We start from the raw sequence: 24,839 nt of genomic DNA on the forward strand, positions 1-24,839 counted from the left end.
ATCCTACCAATACAAGTCAACCTAATTCTAAATATTACGATGACATGTGGAAGTAAAAATAAAAATAAAAGTCTAATAACAAGTAAATAAAGCGGATAACAAAGTCTTCTTAAATAAATCCTAAAAATATAGTTATCACATGTGCAAATCTCTAACATTTTACAATAAAATTGAAAAAAATAAACAAATCTCGATGATATTTGTCTTTTCTCTTCTTTTAAAAGTTGGATGAAAATAAAAGAAAACATATTAATTAGGTTGAAGAATTCTCATCAGTCTGTACAGCTAGTAGCGGGGAGCCTTCCACTATGGCAGGTCATCGTCAATCCAATCAATGGTGGATTCAGAATTTTCATTATGGAATTTCAAAAAAAAAAAAGAATAGTGATTTGAAATCTTAAACCACTAAGTCAACTTGTAAATTTTTACAGAATCTTTTTTTTTTTATATATTCGATACATAAATAGAAAAACTACTTTCCTAAAAATATATGTACAAAGGAGAAAAATGTATAAAAAAGAAACATGTTATAGGACAAACTTTTTGTCCTTTCAATTAAACAGTTAAAAAGTACTTGTGAAAACAAAAATTAAGCACATCCTTGTAGTGAAATGGAGGAAGATTATCACTATTTGCCTTGTTTTGATTCTGATCATGATATGCAAAGTATTGATGGAGTTAAAACATTCTTCCATGAATTCTACATTGAATCAAAGAAGTTATGGAGTCTTGCTTCTCCAGCAATTTCAACTTCAATATGTCAATATTCAATTGCTCAAATCACACAACTCTTTGCTGGACATCTTGGAGTCTTACAACTTGCTGCTGTTTCTGTAGAAAACTCTGTGATTGCTGGACTATGTTATGGTGCTTTGGTAATATATTACGTCCTTTGTTTTAATTTATGTGTTTGACCTATTTTTCTTTTTAGTCGGTTAGTATTGAAAATCTTATGAAAAATATTTGATCTTTTTTCGAACAGTTAGGTATGGGAAGTGCATTAGAAACACTTTGTGGACAAGCATATGGAGCTAAACAATTAGACATGTTAGGAGTCTATTTGCAAAGATCTTTGATTATACTCAACACAGCAGCATTAGTGTTAATGTTTCTCTACTTATTTGCAACTCAAATTCTACTATTCATTGGCCAGCCTATGGACATAGCAAAATGGGCTGGTAAATTTTCTATTTGGATGATACCTCAACTATTTGCCTATGCAATGAACTTCCCTATTCAAAAATTTCTTCAAGCCCAAAGCAAGATGATGGTTATGGCCGTTATAGCCGCGATCGCGCTAGTTGGACATACCTTGTTGAGTTGGTTGTTCATGATGAAAATGGATTTGGGGCTAGTGGCTGGAGCTGTAGTGCTAAATGGTTCATGGTGGTTCATGGTACTTGCCCAATTTGTTTACATTTTATGTGGGACTTGTGGTGAAGCTTGGTCTGGATTTACTTTCAAGGCATTTGAAAATCTTTGGGGATTTGTTAGGTTGTCTCTTGCATCTGGTGTCATGATCTGGTGAGTCTTTCTATCAATTTTTATGAAGTGGCGTCTTGAAATACTTCTCGTGTTTTACACTTTTTTTTGGAGTTAAACTATATGAATTAAGATACACATTGTATTGATTGTCTGAGTTTATATAACATCTTTTTGTAATCAGTCTTTGAAAAATGATATAATTTTATTTTTAGTAATAATTTAACTTTAAAATGACTAATTTACCCTTAATGAAATACTTAATCTATTCTTATTTACCTATCGTCCTTACTAAAAATTTGCATGCAATTACTTGCTATTAATTTGTAACTACTCTTTTAAGAAATTGTTAATTGTGTAGCTTAGAGTACTGGTACTTTATGGCTTTGATTATCTCTGCTGGATACGTGAAGGATGCAAAAATTGCTGTTGACGCAGTCTCCATATGGTGAGTTTACGAAATTATGATTTGGTGACAAATTGTATATAAATAAGTATGGTTCAATCATGATTTGGTGAAATGTATTTTCACTTTAATTTTTACTTTTTAAGATTAAGATGTGCTTGGTGCGAAAATATATGTCATTTTCGGGCATCAAACACAAAAAGTAAGGAAACTTTCACATATAGGAGTTTAAAAATAATAAATTACTCTCTATAGCTATAGTTTGATAATTACAGTTTGTAGCTACATGTTATATGGAGGAGAGAGGTGAGCAGACTGGGAGAGAGGCGAGAGAGAGGGGGAAAGAGTGGAAGAATGGTGAATCGTATATGTATATTGGTTAGATAATTGTATATTATACATATGTATTTGTATATATGGAAAGAGAGATTGGGAGAGGGAGGAGAGAGGCGAGCGAGATCGAGAGAGGAGGAGAGAGGCGAGCGAGATCGAGAGAGGGGGGGAAAGAAGTGAGCGAGAGAGTGGGAGAGAGGTGAATTGTATATGTATATAATTGTATAATATACATTTACATTTGTATATAGGGCAAGCGAGATTGGGAGAGGGAGAAGAGAGGCGAGCGAGAGAGGGGAGAGAGTGGGACAAAGGTGAATTGTTTATGTATATAGGTTAAACAATTGTATATTATACATATGTATTTGTATATTCTGGCGAATTATACATAGGCAAACGTGACTAATTATACAAACTCGAAGTCAGTCCACGTAATTAATGTATAATGTTAGACGTGAGTGATAATTACAGCAAACTATAGCTATGATAAGTAATTAAATGGTATAAATTTATTTTATTGCGTAATTTTTCCAAAAATGATATCTCAAAAGTCTATTAAAGGAAGTATAAATCTTTTTTTTTTTTTTTTGTTTCGATATTTTGCAGCACCAGCATAGTTGGATGGACGTTCATGTTGTGCATTGGTTTTAATGCAGCAATAAGGTTTGTTTGTGTAGCACTTTTTTATCTTTTAATATTCAAGTAACGTAAAATTTGATTAATATATAAAATATATTTTGATCAAGTTGATACGAGAGGAGATATAATTTAAATAGGCTTTTTATTGAATATATAAATTTTTATTTTAGAATATCACTACTTAATACTTACTCCTTCTATTTATATTTATGCATCGTCCTTGCTAAAAAAAACATTATTCTTCCTATTTTAGTCTTGAAAATTACTCCTTAGCCTTCAAAATTTGTTTTGACTAACATAGAAAAACCAAATGATTAATTCACATTCATTGGTCTATGTAATTAATCAAATAAACTGATTTATGCTCATTTATTGAAAATTTGACTTCAAGAGGTCACTAAATAAGGGTAATGGTAAATTTACCTCGTTTTTTAAGGAGCGTGAGACCAAAAATGATACCCCCTTTATCCAATAATAGTTGTTCACTATTGACTTGACACACCGTTTAAGAAACTATAAATAGAAGAACGATTTTACTATATCACCCTATGAATATATTAAAAACAATGTCTTGAAAAATGTGACAGGAAAATGACTATAATTAATGGTAAGAGTAAATTAGGAAGTAAGTGTAAAAATATTTATTTTTTCATTAAGTGAAAAAATATTGTTGAACATTTCAAAATAATATAGTGGACAACTATGATTGGACAGAAGATGTAACATACAAATACAAATGGAGGGAGGACTATCTTTTCATTGAAAAATGTGTAGTGACTATTCAACATATATTTTGATTGAATAAGTGGAAAAAAAAATTATGTTTTCATATGGAGAATTAGAAGTTTCTCTATATTTCAATGAGAACTACTTTTCACCAAGTGTTTTTTTAGAGAAATAATTTGATGAGGTGGAGAAATTATATTTCATAACACAAATTATTCATTGATTTGCGCTAGAAAAAACTTTTGCTTCTAGTAGTGAAGATCATGGATGGAATAAAGTAATAAACCTGAAATAAAATGAATTTGTTATTTTTGATTGCAGTGTAAGGGTATCAAATGAATTAGGAGCAGGACACCCCAGAACAGCAAAATTTTCAGTTTTAGTGGTATCAATTACTTCACTTTTAATTGGGACGATACTTACGATAGCACTTTTTGTTGCTCGAAGTCGATATCCACCTTTGTTTACGAAAAGTTTTGAAGTTCAGCAAGCCGTGTATGAACTTACTCCTCTATTAGGAACTACAATTATGCTTAACGGTCTTCAACCTACTCTGTCAGGTATATTTTTATCATCTCAAATTACATATTATATTTTATGAGTCAGTTCATTAAAAGGATAAATTGTGCGATTAAATGATATATTTATGTGCTTTAGAGTTGCGATTTAACATTAAAGTTTGACCTAAACAACACCCGTCAAAATAATAGCCGATAAATGTATATTGCTTGTATATTAATACCAATAATAGAGCAACAATTACAGGTGTGGCTATTGGAGCAGGTTGGCAAATATATGTAGCTTACATTAACATAGTAAGCTACTATGCATTTGGTATTCCTTTGGGCCTTATTTTTAGCTTTTGCCTCGACATGGGTGTTAAGGTATTGTAATCTATCTCCTTCTCTGCAATAATAAAAATACATCTTATATTGGATTAATAAAAATGAATAATTTATTTTCTGAAAACCTAAAAGTATAGACTATTCTCTTTTTCTTTGCTCGTTCAATATTGACTTAACATAAAGAGTAATAGACAAAATGATAATTTTGTTATATTTCTTTTTAAATATAACAAATTTAATACGTTGAGAAATGACTATAATTAATAATAAGGATAAGTTAGGAACTAAATGATAAAGAGAAATTGGTCTAATGTCTCCCTAATTTATATCTGAAATCTCAACTACACACTTTAACTTTACGGGTGTTTTCTCACCTCCCTAAACATTTTATTTATCTATTTACTGTACACTTGAATGCCGACCTATCACAGGAGGTGAGAACACCTCACCTCCTAGGCGCGTGAGAAGAAGCAATAGCCTTAAATTTTGTCCAAAAAAAATGTACTTCTCCAATGGTCATCTTTCACAAGTTAAACAAACCACTTTTCCTTCTTCCCCACTATTAACTCTTGTTCCTTTTTTAAAAATTTCACGTTTTTCTTTCAATTTAAGGTAGGTTTTAGTTGTTTATGTTCATTTCTACTTTAAATCTTGTAGTTAGGATTTGTCATCTGCTCTAAATTCTTATTTAGGGTCGCTATTTTGAATATTAAATTTTTTCGAAATTCGTTAAAAATGTCAAATGAAAACTTCAATAAGCTTTGTATGGATGAAAACACACAAAAATGCTTTCAATTCAAATGGAGAAAAGAGAAAGGGAGATAAAAATCATTTCTTTGGGGCTTCTTACGTTTTAGGAGGAAAATGGAGTAAACACAAGAATTGGGGGCTGAAGAGTAGGGACCCGCACGTGCAAACACGTGAGACAATTTATTTGGTTTATGTGGACCGGACAACACTCAAGAGTGTAGTAAATAAGCAAATAAAATGTCCAGGGGTGTGATAGGACACTCGTGAAGTTAGAGTGTGTATTTAAGATTTCAGGTATAGGTTTTGGGGTTTGGGGAGGGGAGGGGGACTTTAGATCATTTTCTCAATGATAAATTATTTCTTGATTTTTTCAATTGAACTAGAAAAAAAGTGAATATCTACTTTTGAAATAGTACAGAGGGTGTATTTCATAAAGGATAATTGGAATATCAAAATCACATTATTCCTAATTATAAAAAGATAATACTCCATCCATTTCCTTGACGGAAGGCGGGAACTTTTTAAGTTAAAGTGGATAGAGACTTTAAAGGTAAAATAAAATTTTAAAATTAAGTGGACAAAGACATTTTTTGTCATGTCGCGATTCAACACATCGAACCCTACATACTCTTACTGTACAAATAAACAAAGCAAAACTTTCACCATAAAAAAAGATGAGTAGAAGCTATTAGAAATTATCATCAAATAACAAAAAATTCCTACAAACAAACTATGCCAAGTGGCATAGAAAGAGTGGTACCAATATAAACACGTGTACTAATATAATATAAATAACCAAAATAAAGCATGCAATATATAGAAGTGACACCACCTCAAGTCTCTATACACTTGCTTTTATCCTTCCAGTTATAATTGTTACATTTGACAAGATTCAAAAATGGATTAATGAGATGATATGGTAGTTAGGAGGATAATTCTTCATTGGTAGAAAAATCAAGATAGCAACTTTTGTAGGTGAAATTTAGGTTAACCATAAATTGATTTCACAAGGTAAATGTTGACATTTTGACATATTGTGATGTCATGGATGACATCAATAGGAAGAATTCACTACTATAAATAGGTAGTTCCTAATTCATTTGTAACATACCTCTCACTTGTCTTCTCATCTCCTAAGGCATTTGTTCTTCTTTCTCTCTTGTAGTATTTCACTTGTACTCTTTTGGAGTGAAATAAATATTGGTTGTTTGTGTCCGAGGAGTAGGCAAAAGAAAATAAAAGTTTGCCGAACCTCGTTAATTCCTGGTGTTTTTTTGTTGTTGTCTCATTTACTACTTATTAGCTACCTTTAGATATAGTAGTTGTGATTCCATCACTCTATATATTTGGCTTTCGCAACAATTGGTATCAGAGCCAACGTATTATCTAAGTATGCTCTGTGGTTGCAGCATAGTCTGAACTTCCACATCAGAAAAAGATTTACTTTGGTCTTTGCATTGTTAGCTAGTAAATAGTATTTGTAGTAAAATGGGAGACAAGAAAAATGATGAGTCCACATCAAGTGTCAATAATACGTCATCATTGGCATCTTCGCTTATGACAAGAATTGTGTCAAATGCGAAATTTGCAGTTAAAAATTTTGACGGGTCAGGACATTTCGGAATATGGCAAGGCAAGGTCCTTGATGTTCTTTTTCAACAAGGGCTAGATATTGCCATTGAAGAAAAGAAACCAGACGGTGTAGGAGAAGAAGATTGGAAGATTATCAACCGTGTTGCTTGCGGTACCATTCGATCTTACCTTGCAAGAGAACAAAAGTATCCATACACGAAGGAAACATCTGCAAATAAATTATGGAATTCATTGGAGGAGAAATTCTTGAAGAAAAACAGTCAAAATAAACTTTACATGAAAAGAAGACTGTTACACTTCACTTATGTTCCCGGTAGCACAATGAATGATCATATCACCAGCTTTAATAAGTTGGCGACAGATTTGCGAAATATGGACGTGACTTTCACGAATGGAGATATGGCCTTAATGTTGTTAAGTTCACTTCCCGATGAGTTTGAGCATCTTGAAACGACTCTACTGCATGGGAATGATGAAGTATCTCTCAAAGAAGTTTGTTCTGCCTTATACAGTTATGAACAAAGAAAGAGAGAAAAACAAAAAGGCGGAGAAGCAGAAGCACTAGTTGCGAGAGGTCGTTCTCAAAATCATATGAGAACGAAGAAAGGAAGATCCAAGTCAAGATCGAGACTCAGCAAAGATGAATGTGCCTTTTGCCGAGAAAAAGGTCATTGGAAGAAAGACAGTCCAAAGTTGAATAGCAAAGCCAAACCAAATAATGGGAAGGCTGTCATGGATTCAAATGTGGCTGATTGTGATGATTCCGATTACTCACTAGTTACAACAGATCCATTCAAATTATCTGATGTATGGTTGATGGATTCAGCTTGTAGTTATCATATGTGTCCCAATCGCGACTGGTTTATTGATTTACAAGAAAGAGAATGTGGAGTTATCACACTGCAAACAATAATCCTCTTACCGCATATGGTGTTGGTTCAATCCAATTAAGGAACCATGATGGATTAAGTTGAACATTAATAGATGTTCAATATGTACCAGATTTGAAGAAAAATCTCATTTCTGTAGGAGCCCTAGAATCAAAGGGGTTCAAAGTCATTGTAGATAATGACGTGATGAGAATATGTTCTGGTGCACTGGTTGTAATGAAGGCAATTCGAAGAAATAATAACATGTACCACTATCAAGGTAGTACAGTTATTGGGACAGCGGCAACAACATCCAATGACAAGAAGGAGGCAGAAATGACCAAGCTATGGCATATGCGCTTGGGGCATGCTGGAAGGAAATCATTGAAAACTGTATCAGATCAAGGATTGCTAAAAGGAGTAAAAACTTGCAACTTGGAGTTTTGTGAGCATTGTATCAAGGGAAAGAAAACAAGGATTAAATTTGGAACAGCTATCCATAATACTAAAGGTATTTTGGATTATGTTCATTCAGATGTTTGGGGTGCTTCCAAAACACCTTGATTAGGTGGGAAACACTATTTTGTAACCTTTGTTGATGACTTTTATCGAAGATTGTGGGTGTATACGATGAAAACAAAATATGAAGTATTGGAAATTTTTCTCAAATGGAAGGCGATGATAGAAACTCAAAGTGGCAGAAAGATCAAGTTTCTTCGCACAGACAATGGTGGCGAATACAAAAATGATTTTTTTCAGAAAATTTGTGAGGAAAATGGCATCGTTAGACATTTCACCGTAAAAAATACACCACAACAGAATGGAGTGGCAGAACGCATGAACCGAACTTTGCTGGAGAAAGTTCGATGTATGTTGTCCAATACTGGCTTGGGCAAAGAATTTTGGGCTGAGGCAATAACATATGCGTGCCACCTCATTAATCGTCTACCATCTGCTGCTATTGGTGGGAAGACACCATTTGAAAAATGGTATAGAAAACCTGCTGAAGATTATGGTTCTTTATATGTATTTGGCTCAATTGCATATTATCATGTAACAGAGTAAAAATTGGACCCAAGATCAAAGAAAGCTTTATTTATGGGAGTTATTTCTGGAGTCAAAGGATACCGTTTATGGTGTCCAGAGACAAGAAAAGTTATTTTCAGCAGGGATGTTACCTTTGATGAATCTGCCTTGACAAATAAGGTATCACTTCAAGAAGCCAAACAAATTGATGCTACTTCAAAGCAGGTGGAGTTTGAGGGAAAGATAATTTTCCCAACACAGGGATCAAACGAGGAAACAACAGAAAATTTTTCTCTTGAAGGAGAGCCAGTCGTAGAGGAGGTTCCATCTCAGGAACCTCAACTACAACTTGAATCAATAGCAACCGGCAAGCCAAAAAGGACATTAAGAAAACCTACTCGACTCATAGATATGGTGGCTTGTGCGGACTCAATTGCATCTGATGACATTCCTACCACTTATAAAGACGCAGTCCAAAGTTCAGAAGAAGATAAGTGGAGGATTGCCATGGATAAAGAAATGCAGTCCCTTCATCAGAATCATACGTGGAGATTGGCCAATCTCCCAAAAGGCAAGAAAGCAATTGGGTGCAAATGGGTATTTGCAAAGAAAGAAGGATTTCCTAACCAAGAAGATGTTCGCTACAAAGCAAGATTGGTGGCCAAAGGATATGCTCAAAAGGAGGGAATTGATTATAATGATGTGTTTTCTCTAGCTGTGAAACACTCCTCCATTAGAGTTTTGTTGGCTTTGGTAGCACAGTTAAATTTGGAACTAGTTCAGTTGGATGTAAAAACTGTATTTTTACATGGAGACTTGGAAGAGGAAATCTACATGACTCAGCCAGAAGGATTCAAAGTTGATGGAAAAGAAAATATGGTGTGCAAACTTGAAAAATCATTGTACGGATTGAAAAATCTTCTAGACAATGGTACAAACGATTTGACAAGTTTATGTTGCAGCAAAGGTACATAAGAAGCAAATACGATCATTGTGTGTATTTGCGCAAGCTTGAAGATAATTCCTTTATATACCTTCTCCTATATGTTGATGATATGTTGATAGCTTCTAAGAGTCAAGAGGAAATTGAGAATCTAAAGAATCAACTAAGAAAGGAGTTTGAGATGAAGGATTTGGGTGAGGCAAAGAAGATTCTTGGCGTGGAGATAAAAAGAGATAGACATTCAAAGAAACTCTATTTATCTCAAAAGGAATATTTGAAGAGAGTACTAAAGCGATTCGGTACGAATAAAAAAATGAAGTCGGTTAGCACTCCGCTTTCTCCTCATTTTAAGCTTAGTTATGCTATGTCACCTAATAATGAAGCTGATCGAGAATATATGTCAAGAGTACCATACGCTAATGCTATTGGTAGCTTGATGTATGCAATGGTTTGCACAAGGCCAGATATTTCACACGCTGTTGGAGTTGTAAGCAGGTACATGCACAATCCTGGAAAGGATCATTGGCAGGCTGTAAAATGGGTTCTACGGTATATTCATAATACTGTAGATGTTGGTTTGGTTTTCGAGCAGAAAGATAGTCAATATCTTGTTGGATATTGTGACTCAGATTATGCAGGTGATTTGGACAAACGAAGATCAACTACTGGTTATGTTTTCACTATTGCAAATGCACCAGTTAGTTGGAAGTCTACTTTGCAGTCAACAGTTGCTTTGTCTACCACTGAGGTAGAGTACATAGCAATTACAGAGGCTGCGAAGGAAGCGATTTGGCTTCAAGGATTGCTTAGAGAGCTTGGTATTGGACAAGAAGAAATCACAATATTTTGTGATAGTCAGAGTGCTATTCAATTAGCAAAGAACCAAGTTTATCATGCAAGGACGAAGCACATTGACGTCCGATATCATTTCATACGAGAAATCATAGAAGATAGTGGAGTCATAATGCAGAAAATTCATACTACAGATAATCCTGCCGATATGTTGGCAAAAGTGGTGACTGCGGTCAAGCTTCAACATTGTTTGAACTTGATCAACATTGTTGAACGTTGAAGATTAGGGTTGAAGACACAATCAAAATTGTTGTTGAGAGAAAGTTGAAAATGAAGAATCTTGCCAAGGTGGAGATTTGTTAAATTTGACAAGATACAAAAATGGATTAATGAGAAGATATGGTAGTTAGGAGGATAATTCTTCATTGGTAGAAAAGTCAAGATAGCAACTTTTGTAGGTGAAATTTAGGTGAACCATAAATTGATCACCTAAATTGATTTCACAAGGTAAATGTTGATATTTTGACATATTGTGATGTCATGGATGACATCAATAGGAAGAATTCACTACTATAAATAGGTAGCTCCTAATTCATTTGTAACATACCTCTCACTTGTCTTCTCATCTCCTAAGGCATTTGTTCTTCTTTCTCTCTTGTAGTATTTCACTTGTACTCTTTTGGAGTGAAATAAATATTGGTTGTTTGTGTCCGAGGAGTAGGCAAAAGAAAACAAAAGTTTGCCGAACCTCGTTAATTCCTGGTGTTTTTTTGTTGTTGTCTCATTTACTATTTATTAGCTACCTTTAGATATAGTAGTTGTGATTCCATCACTCTCTATATATTCGGCTTCCGCAACAATAATGCCATAACTACAGCCCCATGATCACATGCCTCTCTGTTACGTTACCACAATATCAAATCATAGTCTAATATTTTTACCATATTAATATTCTCAAATGCAAGGCACCACCAACCCTGTCAATTTTTCAAAATTTCATCAACTCACTATAACGCCTGCAAGCCGCTACAGCCAGGGGCGGACCCACATTGTGTGTTATGGGTGCTCGAGCACCCATTAGCCTCGGCTCAAGCTATGCATATTTAAGTAGAAAAATAGCTATATTACTATATATGTAATAGCGAGAACCCATTGAACATAAAACTGGATGGCGCCTTTGGTTTACGCATTTTTTCCCTTTTTTTCTTTCTTATGTCTTGCTCATTTACTTTGTTTTCTTCTAACATTCTCCTTTTAGCTGTAAAAGTATATTGCTTCGCTTTTTCTTTTTTTTCTTGGGCCATCCAAATAATATATAAGACCTACATAAATATTCACACTTCAAATTAAAGTGACTTTTATTTCATAATTTCGCATTATATAAATTGTCAAAATTTAAAGTAAACGTTATGTTACACTCATATAGTTATTCATTACATTATTGTGTTGTCGGGTCAAATTTATTAGAAAAGTCGTATATTTATTTTCTTATTGGTTAAACTGAAAATCAAACCATTAAGGACCAAAATCACAACAAATTGAAACGATAATATATAAAATCGAACCGACTCGAACTATGCACACCCCTAATTGAGCACCCGTAGCCATAAAATTCTGGATCCGTCACTGACTACAGCACACCGCCATAACGGAAAGCCTCCCACAATGGTGGTCTGACGTCAGTCAGACTCAAAAATCAATTTGGACCAAAAATGGTCATGTGCTAAAGTATTCTTAAAAGTGCACTACATTTTCAGAACTTTGAGACTCCACATGAGATGCCCTTTAGAAATGACTGATCCGATCGATACATTTTTAGAGTGTAATATACCTCTTAAGAAAAGCAATCCACAATATTAATTAAAGGATAATTTTCTATACTTTTTATATCCCTAATTAGTTGTCCATCTTTGAATTGATACACCTATGAAAAAAACAACGATTGAACATATAAATTTATCATTTTACCTCTATTAATTGTGGAATAGATGAATTAGAAACATAATATTTTCATAAAGTTCTACCTTTTTCAAATTAATTAATTGAAGGTATAATAGATAAAAAATTATCCTTACTTAATCAGTCAAAATGAACAAATAATTAAAGATAACTAAAACCTCTTTAAAAACTAGATATGAAGTTGAGAAGGTCATTAAAAAAAATGTAATTTTGGAAAGAAACAATTAATACATTTTTAAATTTTGAAAAATTGATTTATTTTTAGAACATAGAGAAAATGTTTGAGATTCATTTATTTTAGATCTTAGAGAGTTCTTTCTTTCTATAATTTTATGGTTTTTATCTTTTCTTTTGGTTTATATTTGTAAATAAATTATAAATGGCAGGGCATGTGGACAGGAATGTTGTTAGGAACCACACTTCAAACTAGTATTCTTATTCTCATGATTTCCAAAACTAATTGGAAAAAAGAGGTAATGTCTTGCAAATCCATCATATACAATAGTAATTTTTTCAAGAAAATAGTTCAATCATTTCAATTATTGTGTGAACCTGTTTGATCATGTTTTTGAAAGATCAAAGTCTTTTTTTTTCTTTTAAAAAAATAATTATTTTAAAGAGTGAGGTGTCTTTTCGAGCTTTGGTAAAAAATAAAATAAAATAAGTGTTTGGATGAAAATAGTTTATGTATTATAAGGACAATGAATGTTATTGTTATCTAAATAAAAATTAATGATAGGCTACTAGATCATATAGTTATGAAAATTAAGGATATGTTATCGCTATTTTTATTAGAAAAGAATGTGTTTACACGGAAAAGAAACAACATGCTTATGAGAATGTATTTTTGACTCAAAAATAATTAAGTAGAATATTTTTAAATAAAATATTAATAAAGAATATCCTTTTTTATATAATTTCACATAATTTAAAAATATCGTAAAGCTCTTTACGCTGAAAAAAATGAATTGATGTTATCATAGTATTTTATTTTCCCACTTGTTGCAGGCTTCCGTTGCCGAAGAAAGGGTAAAAGAATGGAGAGGTAGCAAATGATTAAGGGCTTGTTTGGACCTAATTTAAATTAGGTTGAATTGAAGTTGAAATTTGTTTGGACAAATGATTTGAAACTTTTTAAGTTTGTAATTTTATTTTTTTTTTGATAAATATTAGAACTCTTTAATTTATGAAAATTATCAAAAAAATCAATTCTTGTATGAATTTACCGAATAAGAGCAATCATGTTTCATAAATAAAAAGGAAAATGCACAAGTATCCTCCTAGACTATGATTTAAATTTCATCGACACACCTTAACTAAATTAAGATCCTATTACCTCCTAAATTTTTATTTTTATTTTGTAATTTTGTGCATCTTTTTAGCTTACGTAGCATCCAAATATCTCTCACACGCCTCAATTATGTGGGGTCACAAAGTGTGCCACGTAAGACCAAAAAAGTGTATATAATTACAAAAAATAAGTTCAGGGGTAATAGGACCTTAGTTTAGTTAAGGTGTGTCTCTGAAATTTTGATTATAGTCTAAGGGGATAATTAAAAAAATTGATGATGTGGCCGAATTATAATTGGACACGTGTCAAAAATGGTTTTGCAAAACCACCGTTAAAAAATAATGGTATGAATGAGTCTTTTCTTTAACAGTAATGGCATAAATGAGCCAAACTTTTAACTGATGGCATAAATGAGTCTTTTCTGAAAGTTCAGTGGCATATTTGAGTTTTTTTCCCTTGTTAATTATGAGGCTCCTTAAATTTGAGGGCCTAAGACATATATGTCTTTATTTTAACACTGTCGAGCCACCCCCGGATAACCCCTTAAAGTTTTGCTCAAATTTAGATACAAATATAATTTTCATTTTTTAAAAATTTAAATATACTATTTGCTTTACACGTGTGTAGTACACTAATTCTGTCATATAAGTATGATCAATGGTGAGAGAAATTTGATATAAAGTGTTCCACTGATCGTGTAAGGGTTAATTTAGTTGGTTAAGGGAAAGGGTTAAGTAGAAGTATACGTAATATAAACTCGGACAAGTATAAAAATTCGTTAAACCATTTTTGCAAATTTATTATAATGCATATAAAGTATACTTCTCTTTTTTCTTAGTTTACCGTCGTTAAATATCGATAATTATTAGCTTCCACATAACTCCGTATATATTAATAACCTCAATCCCAACATGTCTAGAGTTCACTAAAGAAAAAATTAGCTCTAACTAATAAATAGAAAATTCATGTTATTAGCAAAAACTTTATTACAAGTACATAAAAGAATTGAAAACTTAAAAAAAAAAAATTAACAAATTAAATTCTCCTCATATAATTTTCAAATAACATGCAACTCTAGCTTGAGACCTTCAAAACACCCTTTTTTGCTTGTTGAGATGAAATAGTATGGCCCAGATTTGTCAAGAGTAATTGATGTTTGGCCACTATTATCCTTGTAGAAAGTTTTGATATTACTATCACAAAGTGCATAGCTTGAAATATCCACTGAGGCCACATCTATCACTTTTGGGGCATAGAAGAAATCTGTCGAGTCAAAATTTGAAATTTATGAGTTTAAAACTATTTTTGTTATAATTTATACGAATTTAATAAATATTTTAAGATAAATACAGGATTTATACCAAAATTACTGAGTTTGGTGAAGCTTTATAGCTCCACCCCTAACTCTTTTCTTTGTGAATAAAATTTCAAGACAATTTTAGTAAATTTATTCTGTTTCCTCTAATTTAACCGGCGAGTTTGATTGGATGTGAAGTCTAAAAAATAAAAATAAGTTTAAAAAATGTGATGAAAATCACAGGGGTGAAATGAGAAATAGATTGCTATATGACAAATAATACAATCTTGCTAGACGAGTTTAAGTAACTACGTTGACTTCCACATTAATTTAAAAAAGAAAGACTTTGAAGCTACGTGACATTTTGAGGTTATATACTATCATTAAAGTATATGTTCAGTACGAAGAAAAAGAATATAAGTTATTTTCTATCGAACAAACACCAATATTTCTTTTTAAGAAAAAAGAATTATTAAAAGGGAAAAATTAACTTTCACCACTTATATATTTCTCTCGTGATGTAATTAATTTAAAACATTTTCAAGCTTTTAATTAAAGAGTATTAGACCATGAAACAAATGTCTTTCATCCAATTCTTATAGAATTTATCACTAGATCATTTCTAAATAACGAATAAGGTTAATCATAGCGAAAAGGGTTTTTCATGAAAATAATTTTTCAAAAACTTAAAAATGAATTTATCTAACATGCCAAGTGCACCTTAAAAGTAAAAAATAGATATTCATTTTTCTTCTTTAAAACTAATAAAAAATGAAAGTATGTCATGTAAATTGAAACAGTACTTACGTAGAACATCTCCAACACGAAAGCTTTTGCCATAAGCCCATGGATGATAATCAACCCCCGGCCTCCAACCTCTTTTGTCACCCACAACATACTCATTTGCTAAACTACTTGGCATTTCAACATACAAAATCAAGAAAATGCACACAAATACTAATTTTCCAATTGAAATGGCCATTTAATATGTATTTCACTATGTTGCTAGAGCTCTTTCTATTTAATTTCTTCTAACAAAAGAAGATTGAAATATTAGAATAAAGATAACAAATAGGTTGTTAAGGCAAGTGTAAACATATCAATTAAGGTTTTGTTTTTATAGAGATGTTGAAGAATCCAAGTTGCTTTATTTTATTTTAACATAAATGTTTGTTTAATTAATCAACTCTATGCACGAAACTAATACTAAATTGGCTTCAAATTATGGACTGGCTATAGACAGCAAGATTGTAGCACATGCATAGGCGGATTTAAAATTTGAACGTTCTGATTCGAATTTCAAGTTGAGAAATTATATCACAACCCGGCCATATCATATACTTTGATTTGAAATCGATTATATATTTGTACTTATTTTACTTTTTTTTGACACATATAGATGATGTTTTTAACCCTATGATGCATCTAATGGATCTCATGAATTTGTCCATTGACCTATGCTATCATCTAGCTTAAAAGAGCACATATCATGTAAATTGTGTTTCGTCTCAGTTACGTAGCGTTTTACTTTTTAATCAGTCACTTTTTACGTTGGGATTTATCTTTTGTGGTACGTGCACTTTTTTTCAAAAAGTTTATCAGCCCAGAAGTTTATTAGTCTTGTTTTTACAACATTTATGGAATGTTGTAAAAACAAGTACTAAAACTAATGAAAAAACAATAGGTGGTCTCCCTTCTCCTGAGTTAATTTTTAGAGTTGAGTCATTGAATATAATGTTTATTTCCTTAAATAATTACAGAGTAGAACTCATTTCGATTCTCTCTTTCAACGTTGGAACCCCATATTAAATTATGTTCACGCACTAGATGTCCAGCTTTGGTACATGCTGGTCTTCCACTCTTCCTTGACAGGAATTAATTAATAAGAACTTAGAATCTGAGATTTATAACCAAAATGAATAAAATAATTATACTTAATATAATAATTAATACAAGAACCAAAAAATAAATAGATAGAATTTCCGGAAATTTTGGATCTTGTTATATATCCATAAATAATAATGAGTTGAGTGTAGCATTGATGGAAGTTTCCTTATTTAATAAAAAAAAAAATATAAGGTGAAAAAAGAGTACTTCTTCATCAATTTTATTTAAGAAAATAAATTGATTTTAAAAAATTAGCCCAATAGGTATTATTATTTGGGCAACTTTCACATATAGAAAATAAAAAATTTATATTTATATGTTATAGCAAAGTTTGCATAATTGCGCTCTATAGCAAACATAGAAACTGTATAATTCGCTATACATATACAGTTGAAGCAAATTGTATAAAACGAAGTGTATAAAATAAGAAAGAAAAAGACACTTGGGCAGAGAACTGTATAAAAATGAAGTGTATAAAACGAATTGTATTATTATAAGTGTATAGAACGATTATATACAATTTGAATTTGTATAAAATGAGAAAGAGAGAAAGACAAAAGAGACTTGATAAGGAATATACAATTGAATCGAATTGTATAAAACGAGAAAGAGAGAAATTAGATACAATTTGAAAATTGTATACAATTTTCTCACGCTTTATACAAATAGAAAAACAATTTATACATTTCGCTTCTGGTTGTATAAGTGAGAAAGGCGAGGGTGGCGAGCGAGATCTGGAAGAGTGGAGAGAGGGGAACAAAAATATATGTATTTATACAATTTTCTCTGCTTTATACAATTAGAAACAAATTTTTTTCACTTGTGTTTGTATAAAAAGTGAGGAAGCGAGCGAGAGATTGGAGGAGAGTGGCAAGCGAGATATTTGAGAAAGAGGAGTCTGACAATTTTTTACAAACGTTTGGTATGGAACACAATTAAATCAAACTATAACTACTTCATTTATTTTAGGTTATTAATCTGATATTATATATAATTTTCCCTTATTATTTTCATGTATAAAATTATGTGATAAGAATCTAAAACGACATTTAATTTGTTAATCAAGGCATGTGACAAGTTAATGACAATATGAGGATCTTGCCGTATATCTCGTAGTGTGGTAACTAAGGAAGCTGCTTATATACGGATTCGACTCTTTTCCATTTTTATATTATTTTTATTTAGATGAAAAAAAACATCTTTAAAAAAAATTAGAATATTAAATATTTTTCATAACAAAAAGGAATGAAGACGATCGAGCTCAAGGACAATATTATTCATTTGGTCATGAATATTTTTATGTTTATTTGAAAAATTATTTTTTCGAAACTATTTAGATGCAAATTGATATAATGAAAATTATCATAATTTAAAAATATTAAACTATGCTAAAACAAGCTTCATGAGTACTAGTTATGTGATTAAATATTTTAAAAAATTAGGTTATAGATTTTAAATGTCTAAATCATTGCAAAACTAAAGAACAAATATTTAATATTATTACTATTCTTAGTGTTAAATTTTACCTTTTTAGCGTTAGAATTTATTTGATTTTGATATGAGTTTTATTAGAATTAATAATATATAATATGGACTATACCTTTTGTTGGACCATTCAAGAATTTTAAGTCTCAAGAACTTGAAATAATATGTTAAAAGATAAAAATTATGAAAAAATATAAGATATATTTACGAATTATATCAAAATAAATAGTCTTATGTATAAAATAATTCTAAAAAATTGTGTTTATAATGTTGGGTTGATTTGATCTCAGATTGAACTTTTTAGTTAAAATCAAGCCAACTCGAATACAGTCTGATTGTTTTTCCCAATACCATACTAAGTCAAACCAAATCATTAGTTAAGTTTTTTAAAAATTATACTCAATTTACGATTTGATTCGATTTTCAGTTCAATTTTATATTGTCTCAGTTAATAAATTAAATGGTAAGCCAAAAGCTAAATTATCACTAAATATAAAAATATGTTATTTTTTTATCGACTAAAAAGAGAACATATCATTTTTTCAAACAAATTCAATAGATTTTCCTAATAAACTAATTTAGCTCAGCTATAATCCACAACTATTAATTGTTCACTTTTTCTACGAAAACGGTGGTGATATATCATATAGAAAAGGTACACAATTAATAGTTAATAGTTAATACTATGTGTTTTGATAAATTTGGTGGTAGTTAAAGATTGGGCTTTTTACAGAGTTTATGTTCAAGGCCCATTAAAAGTGGCCCAGTCCAGAACAAAGATCAATCGGACTCACACTTAATGGGCCATAATGACTCGGGCTGGCCCAAATGTCTCTCTCTTGTAGTGTCACAAAGGAGCATTTTACTAGAGAGATTAAATATACGAAAAAGTATATACAAGAAGAGGTCAAGGAGATTCAACAGTTATTATATGTAATAAAAATATTTTTTTACTTTGGGATAATATAATATTTCATCAAAAAGATTCAAATGAACACTCTTACGTTCACTTGTCTCCATCCCTAATCTGAATTATTGATCGATAAAAAAATCTAATAAAAATTCTCAATTTTCAAGATTTATGTCAATTCAAACATCACGATCATCAAAACTGTGTATTTACGTACCAAATTAAGTTTTGAGAGTGACTATTAGCGAACAAATCCATATACCTCGTTATATATATATTCATACACGTTTATTTGTTACCTTTTATAGTGATAAATAAAAGTTGTGTACTTTTAAACTTTGTCAATAAAAATTTGGGCCACAACAAATAAATAAATGCTAGTAACAACCAACTGTTAAAAAGGTCCCAAAATCTTTTCAAAAATCCTGTCAAACATGTGATCAATAATATTTTCTATACTTTAATTTATGTGAATTTATTTAACCAAATAATTATTATTTAACTATATTTTTTAAAAAATTTATAACTTATATATGTCATGATATTTGTGTGATGAAAACAACTTGTCATTGGAGCCTGGATATAAAATGAAATATTTAAATTAGATTATTTTCAATTTAAGAATAAAAATATTCTTTTTATAATTAATTTTTAAGCCGATATATATATATATATAAAAACACAAATATGTAATGAATGAGGGACCCTTACAACATAAAAGCTCTGGAAAAGCTTCAACTACCACATGCTACTCCAACAAAATCATCTTTTTGAATGTGGACAAAAGCATTGTATTATTAATATTTTTTTTGTTTTAATTTATTTAATTTATTCATTTTCACTTGACTGAAATATAAGAAAGTAAGAAGAAATATAAATTTATAATTTTAAATTAAAGATATTTAAAATATATATCAGGATATTTTTTAATATTGTGATCTTAAATATGCTATATAGAAAAGTAGAATCAAAATATTTGTAACGACCCGCTAGGTCGTTTTGAGAACTAGGACTAGTCTGACTCCTTTTAAAAATTTAAAGGGGTATTTTTTTTGCTATTCGAAGACTAAGAGTATTTAGTTGATAAAAATTTTTAGGGAAGAATTAATATAGTTAATAGTTAGTGGGTCATATCCATAATTCATTTAATACCTTTTTACTTGACCCATTAATTGATTTAGGTTAGTGAGGTTAGTTTATTTGCTATACATAATTAACATTAGAAGCGCAGAAAAGAAAATAAGGTTAGAACCTACCTTGTGCGACGACGACAGGAACGGTGACTTCATCGATTCCCAGGTAAACCAATTCAAATTTTTTTTTTATGTGTGTATATTTAATTGTAGGATCTGTACAATTTTTTTTGCTTATAATTTCTTTATGTATCTTTCTTTATGGCATTAAAATTGAGGGGAGGACAAGAATAATAGCCAATCATGCCAATGATTGGCATGCATTTAGTAGTGACTTTTTGAAAATTGTGCATGTTGTGTGCATAATTAATTTTTCTTATAAAATGGTCACGTTGCAACAGTGCTCTTTCCAGCGTTGTTAATTGGGGGAATGTGATGCTTATTTTACTTATTTATCAAATCAAGATACTAGCTTTTGATATATTGAGATAGGTAATTAATTATTAGATGTATATTATATGATCTAACATTGAATTCTAGAGTATTTAGAGAGGTTAAAGTTAAATTCTTGACTTGAAATTTAGCAAATATGATAAATTTGGCATACAAATTTTATCAAGGCTTGGAGCTAGATTAGAAATATGAGTGAGTTTTAGGGTCTACGATAGACATATAATGATTTGATACAAACTCGCTTACTTACGAATAATTGCATCATTGGTAGATCGTGAACGTTCCGAAATTTTGCGAAAAGGGGAGGAACTACCTTGAGGTTTCGTGGCACGAGTTCGGCACTGAGGTATGTTAAGACTTTTAGACTTGTTGAAGGACGTTTTCCTAATTAAAGATTAAAAATGAAAATAGACAAAGGAATAAGGGGGAAAGATGGTGGTCTCGTATTAATGGTGTGACGGGCATTGGTACGAGTACCGGTGTTATAAAAAGGAAAATTACTATTATAGAATGTGGATTGAAATTTGAGAATGCCAAAGCATATGGGCATTAGCTGATATATTATTGACTTGAATTCCTTGTGTGATTGTGTTTTATTTATTTCACCCGTATAGTTGTGATAATTGAGGTGGTTATGTATTATGTTCATATTGATTGATTGAGATGCATCATCATCCCCTCTATTGAAATAATATTGTGCACATGCATAGACATAAGACTGAGTATAAGTTGGGCACGTGGAGATCGTCCGTGCTGGGGATGGTGAGATGTTAAGATTGTAATTTGGGCGCGTGGAGACCGTCCGTGCGAAAATTATTTGATATTATGATAGTGCGTTGAGATTGTCCGCACAGACACGTGGAGATCGTCCGTGTCGGTATATGGACCTCGCGAGTCCCCCATGGGTCATGAACTCTCGATGTATTTCCGAGGAGTATCATGTATATACGGTTGAGTGAGTACTGGGTATTCTGAGACATATCATTACATGGCATCATATTGCATTGCATTTCATCCCATCATTCATTCTTGATGACTATATGTTTCGTTGGTGTTTGGAAAATATTAAATGTTGATTTCCTTTATTGATGAAACTTAAATAGTAAGTGTAATATATATATATATATATATATATATATATACTTGTACAATCTAAGAAATTATTTTCTTATATAACTCCCGTCACTACTTCTTCGTGGTCGGTCAATGAGACATACTGAGTACACGTGGTTTCGTACTCATACTACACTTGTTGCACTCTTTGTGGTGCAGATTCGATTCCAAGTAGGAGCACATCTCGAGGAGCAGTTTGAGTCCGAGTTTGGAGTGTCTTAGAGTTGTGGTGAGCTGCTTGACTGTTCCGTGGCCCACACCTCCCTCTATCTTTTACTTATTCTGTTATTCAGTATTCAGACAGGATATCCCTTATGTTAGATTTGCCTTTTTAGTTTCAGACTTGCATCGTATTTAGAAGCTCTTGTACTCATGACACCATTTCTTGGGTAGTATTTTTTTCAGTTTTTCCGCATTCGTACTTATAAGAACTCAGTGTTGGAGATTTGGAAATTGTTGTCTTTTCACTTCTTGTTAGTTAAGTTTGTTAAAATATGTTGGTTGGCTTACCTATTGGTTGGGAATATAGGTGCCATCACGATTCGTGATTTTGGGTCGTGACAAATTTGGTATCAGAGCTCTAGGTTCATCGGTCTCAAGAGTACAAGAGCAATGTCTAGTAGAGTCTTGCAGATCGGTATGAAGACGTCCATACCTATCTTCGAGAGGCTATAGGACATTTAGGAAATATTCTGTTCTTTTATTCCTTATCGTGCACACTTGACCTTGTAGAAATTCTAATCTTGATATCTCATTCTCTCTCAGATGGCGAGGAATCGTACGTCGGCAAGTGGTGGTCAGGATCCTAATCCTGCGCCTGCTTCTGGGGACCCTATCCGAGGTAGAGGTAGGGGACGAGCTCGAGGTCGGGGTAGGGGCCGTATTGCAGCACCTGTGGGTGGTCAAGTACCAATAGCTACCCAGGGTCATGATAGGACCGTACCTCCTGATGCAGATGTTCTTCATGGGGATGTGCAAGATCGTGTCGAGGGGGATGGGCCAGCTCAGGCTCCAACCAGTACTATTGTTCCACCAGTGCTTCAAGATACCCTGGCTCGTATGTTAGGAATCCTAGAGGGGATGGCCCAGGCAGGAGCTTTGCCTGTCACATCTGATGGCTCACAGACCCGTGTTGGAGGTCAAACTCCAGATCCGATAGTTGCTCCAGATTCTCAGACTCCCAGGACTCAGCCAGCTGCCGCTGTAGCTCCTCGTTTGGATAGTATGGAGTTTCCAGATATGACATCACATTTGGTGAACAAGCCTTCTATGACTATTGATGAGCAAAAGATGTTTGGGAGGTTCAGACTAATGAATCCTCCTACTTATACTGGTGACTTAGCTGAGGATGCATATGAGTTTATAGTTAGTTGTCATGAGAGGTTGCATAATCTTGGATTAGTGGAGTCTCATGGAGTTGACTACACAGCGTTTCAGATGACTGGCTCTGCTAAGCAGTGGTGGAGGGATTATATTAGTAGTAGGCCAGCTGGATCTCATCCACTATCCTGGACTGAGTTTACTCAGGTATTTCTATCCAAATTTGTTCCACGCAGTGAGAGGGAGCGCAAGAGGGCCGAGTTTGAGGGTTTGCAGCAAAATGGCATGTCAGTTGCAGAGTATGAGGGTAAATTTCATGCCTTGGCTAGGCATGCTTCGATGATACTTCCCACAGAGGCTGAGAGAGTGAGGACGTTTGTTAAGGGGCTGATTATTCCAATTCGTCTAGGAGTTTCTCAGGTTGCTGCTTCTGGTGTTCCATTCCAGAAAGTGGTAGATGCTACTAAGGAGTTGGAGATGATTCGACGTGAGGGATTTGAGCAGCGAGAGGGCAAGAGGACTCGTTATTCAGGTGATTATGGTGGTGCTCCGTCTATGAGTCGGGGTTACTTGGGCAGAGGTTATCACCCTCAGTCCAGCAGACCCATTCATGCTGCCATACCAGCGTCTGAGGCTGGTTACGCTGGGCATAACTCTTCGAACTCGGTACATACTTCGCAGGGTTCATCTTCTAGACCTGTAGTTCGTGGAGGGCATTCTGGTCATTCCGGTTCCTCTCATCAGCCGGCGTCTCGTAGGGGTTGCTTTGAGTGTGGTGATATGGGACACTTTGTGAGAGACTGCCCTAGGACCAGACGTGGTGGCTTACATTAGGGTTCTCAGGTTTCGACTTCCAGGGCTGCACAACCTCCAGCTAGGGGTGGTGCACAGAATGGTAGAGGTGGTTCTCATTCAGGTAGAGGTGGTTCTCCTTCTGGTCGAGCTGGTGGTCGTGGAGGTCCACAATCTGATGGAAGTCGTTCTCACTGTTATGCTTTTCCAGGTAGGCCAGAGGCTGAAGCCTCAGATGCTGTTATCACAGGTATTATTCCGGTTTGTCATCGACCAGCTACTGTATTATTTGATCCAGGCTCTACTTATTCTTATGTGTCCACATATTTTGCTCCTAGTCTGGATATATTGTGTGAGTCTCTTGATTTGCCGATACGTGTTTCTACTCCTGTCGGGGATTCTGTAGTTGTAGATCAAGTGTATCATTTATGTACTGTTACTTTGATGGGGTATGACACTCATGCAGATCTAAAGGTCTTAGAAATGATAGATTTTGATGTGATTCTTGGTATGGATTGGTTATCTTCTTACCACGCAATTTTAAATTGTCATGCCAAGACCATCACTTTAGCTATGCCTGGAATTCCTATAGTAGAATGGAGAGGTACTCTTAGTCATCCTTCTAAGGGTGTGATATCATTCCTTAAGGCACGTCAGTTGGTACAGAGAGGATGTTTGGCTTACTTGGCCCATATTCGAGATACTAGTATTGAGACTCCTATGCTTGAGTCTATTCCAGTGGTGAGTGAATTTTCAGAGGTATTCCCGACCGATTTGCCAGGTCTTCCACCAGAT

General features: G+C 33.0%; 1 protein-coding gene and 1 long non-coding RNA gene across 2 annotated transcripts; one reads left to right on the forward strand and one right to left on the reverse strand.

Moving 5' to 3' along the window:
- Positions 1 to 495: 495 nt before the first annotated feature.
- Positions 496 to 13,638, forward strand: LOC138337121 (protein DETOXIFICATION 29-like). The gene is made up of 8 exons (XM_069286686.1): positions 496 to 875; positions 983 to 1,524; positions 1,844 to 1,930; positions 2,828 to 2,884; positions 3,908 to 4,146; positions 4,352 to 4,470; positions 12,750 to 12,836; positions 13,372 to 13,638. The coding sequence occupies exons 1-8, from the start codon at positions 612 to 614 to the stop codon at positions 13,417 to 13,419; spliced, it is 1,443 nt and encodes a 480-aa protein (XP_069142787.1). The 5' UTR covers positions 496 to 611; the 3' UTR covers positions 13,420 to 13,638.
- A 967-nt stretch (positions 13,639 to 14,605) lies between these two features.
- On the reverse strand, positions 14,606 to 16,053 carry LOC101252094 (uncharacterized). The gene is made up of 2 exons (XR_011210545.1): positions 15,759 to 16,053; positions 14,606 to 14,917 (listed from the first exon to the last, which is right to left on the reverse strand). It is a non-coding gene; the product is annotated as an uncharacterized lncRNA (long non-coding RNA).
- Between the last annotated feature and the right edge of the window lie 8,786 nt (positions 16,054 to 24,839).

Source organism: Solanum lycopersicum, chromosome 7 (genome assembly GCF_036512215.1).
Source record: "Solanum lycopersicum chromosome 7, SLM_r2.1".
Taxonomy (NCBI): domain Eukaryota; kingdom Viridiplantae; phylum Streptophyta; class Magnoliopsida; order Solanales; family Solanaceae; genus Solanum; species Solanum lycopersicum.

What these genes read in the sequence shown, in the direction of transcription:
- LOC138337121 (XM_069286686.1), top strand. Translation starts at nt 612, where the DNA reads ATGGAGGAAGATTATCACTATTTGCCTTGTTTTGATTCTGATCATGAT. An exon ending in GTTGACGCAGTCTCCATATG is followed by an intron (nt 1,931 to 2,827) that starts GTGAGTTTACGA and finishes GATATTTTGCAG; the next exon opens with CACCAGCATAGTTGGATGGA. An exon ending in AAACTAATTGGAAAAAAGAG is followed by an intron (nt 12,837 to 13,371) that starts GTAATGTCTTGC and finishes CACTTGTTGCAG; the next exon opens with GCTTCCGTTGCCGAAGAAAG.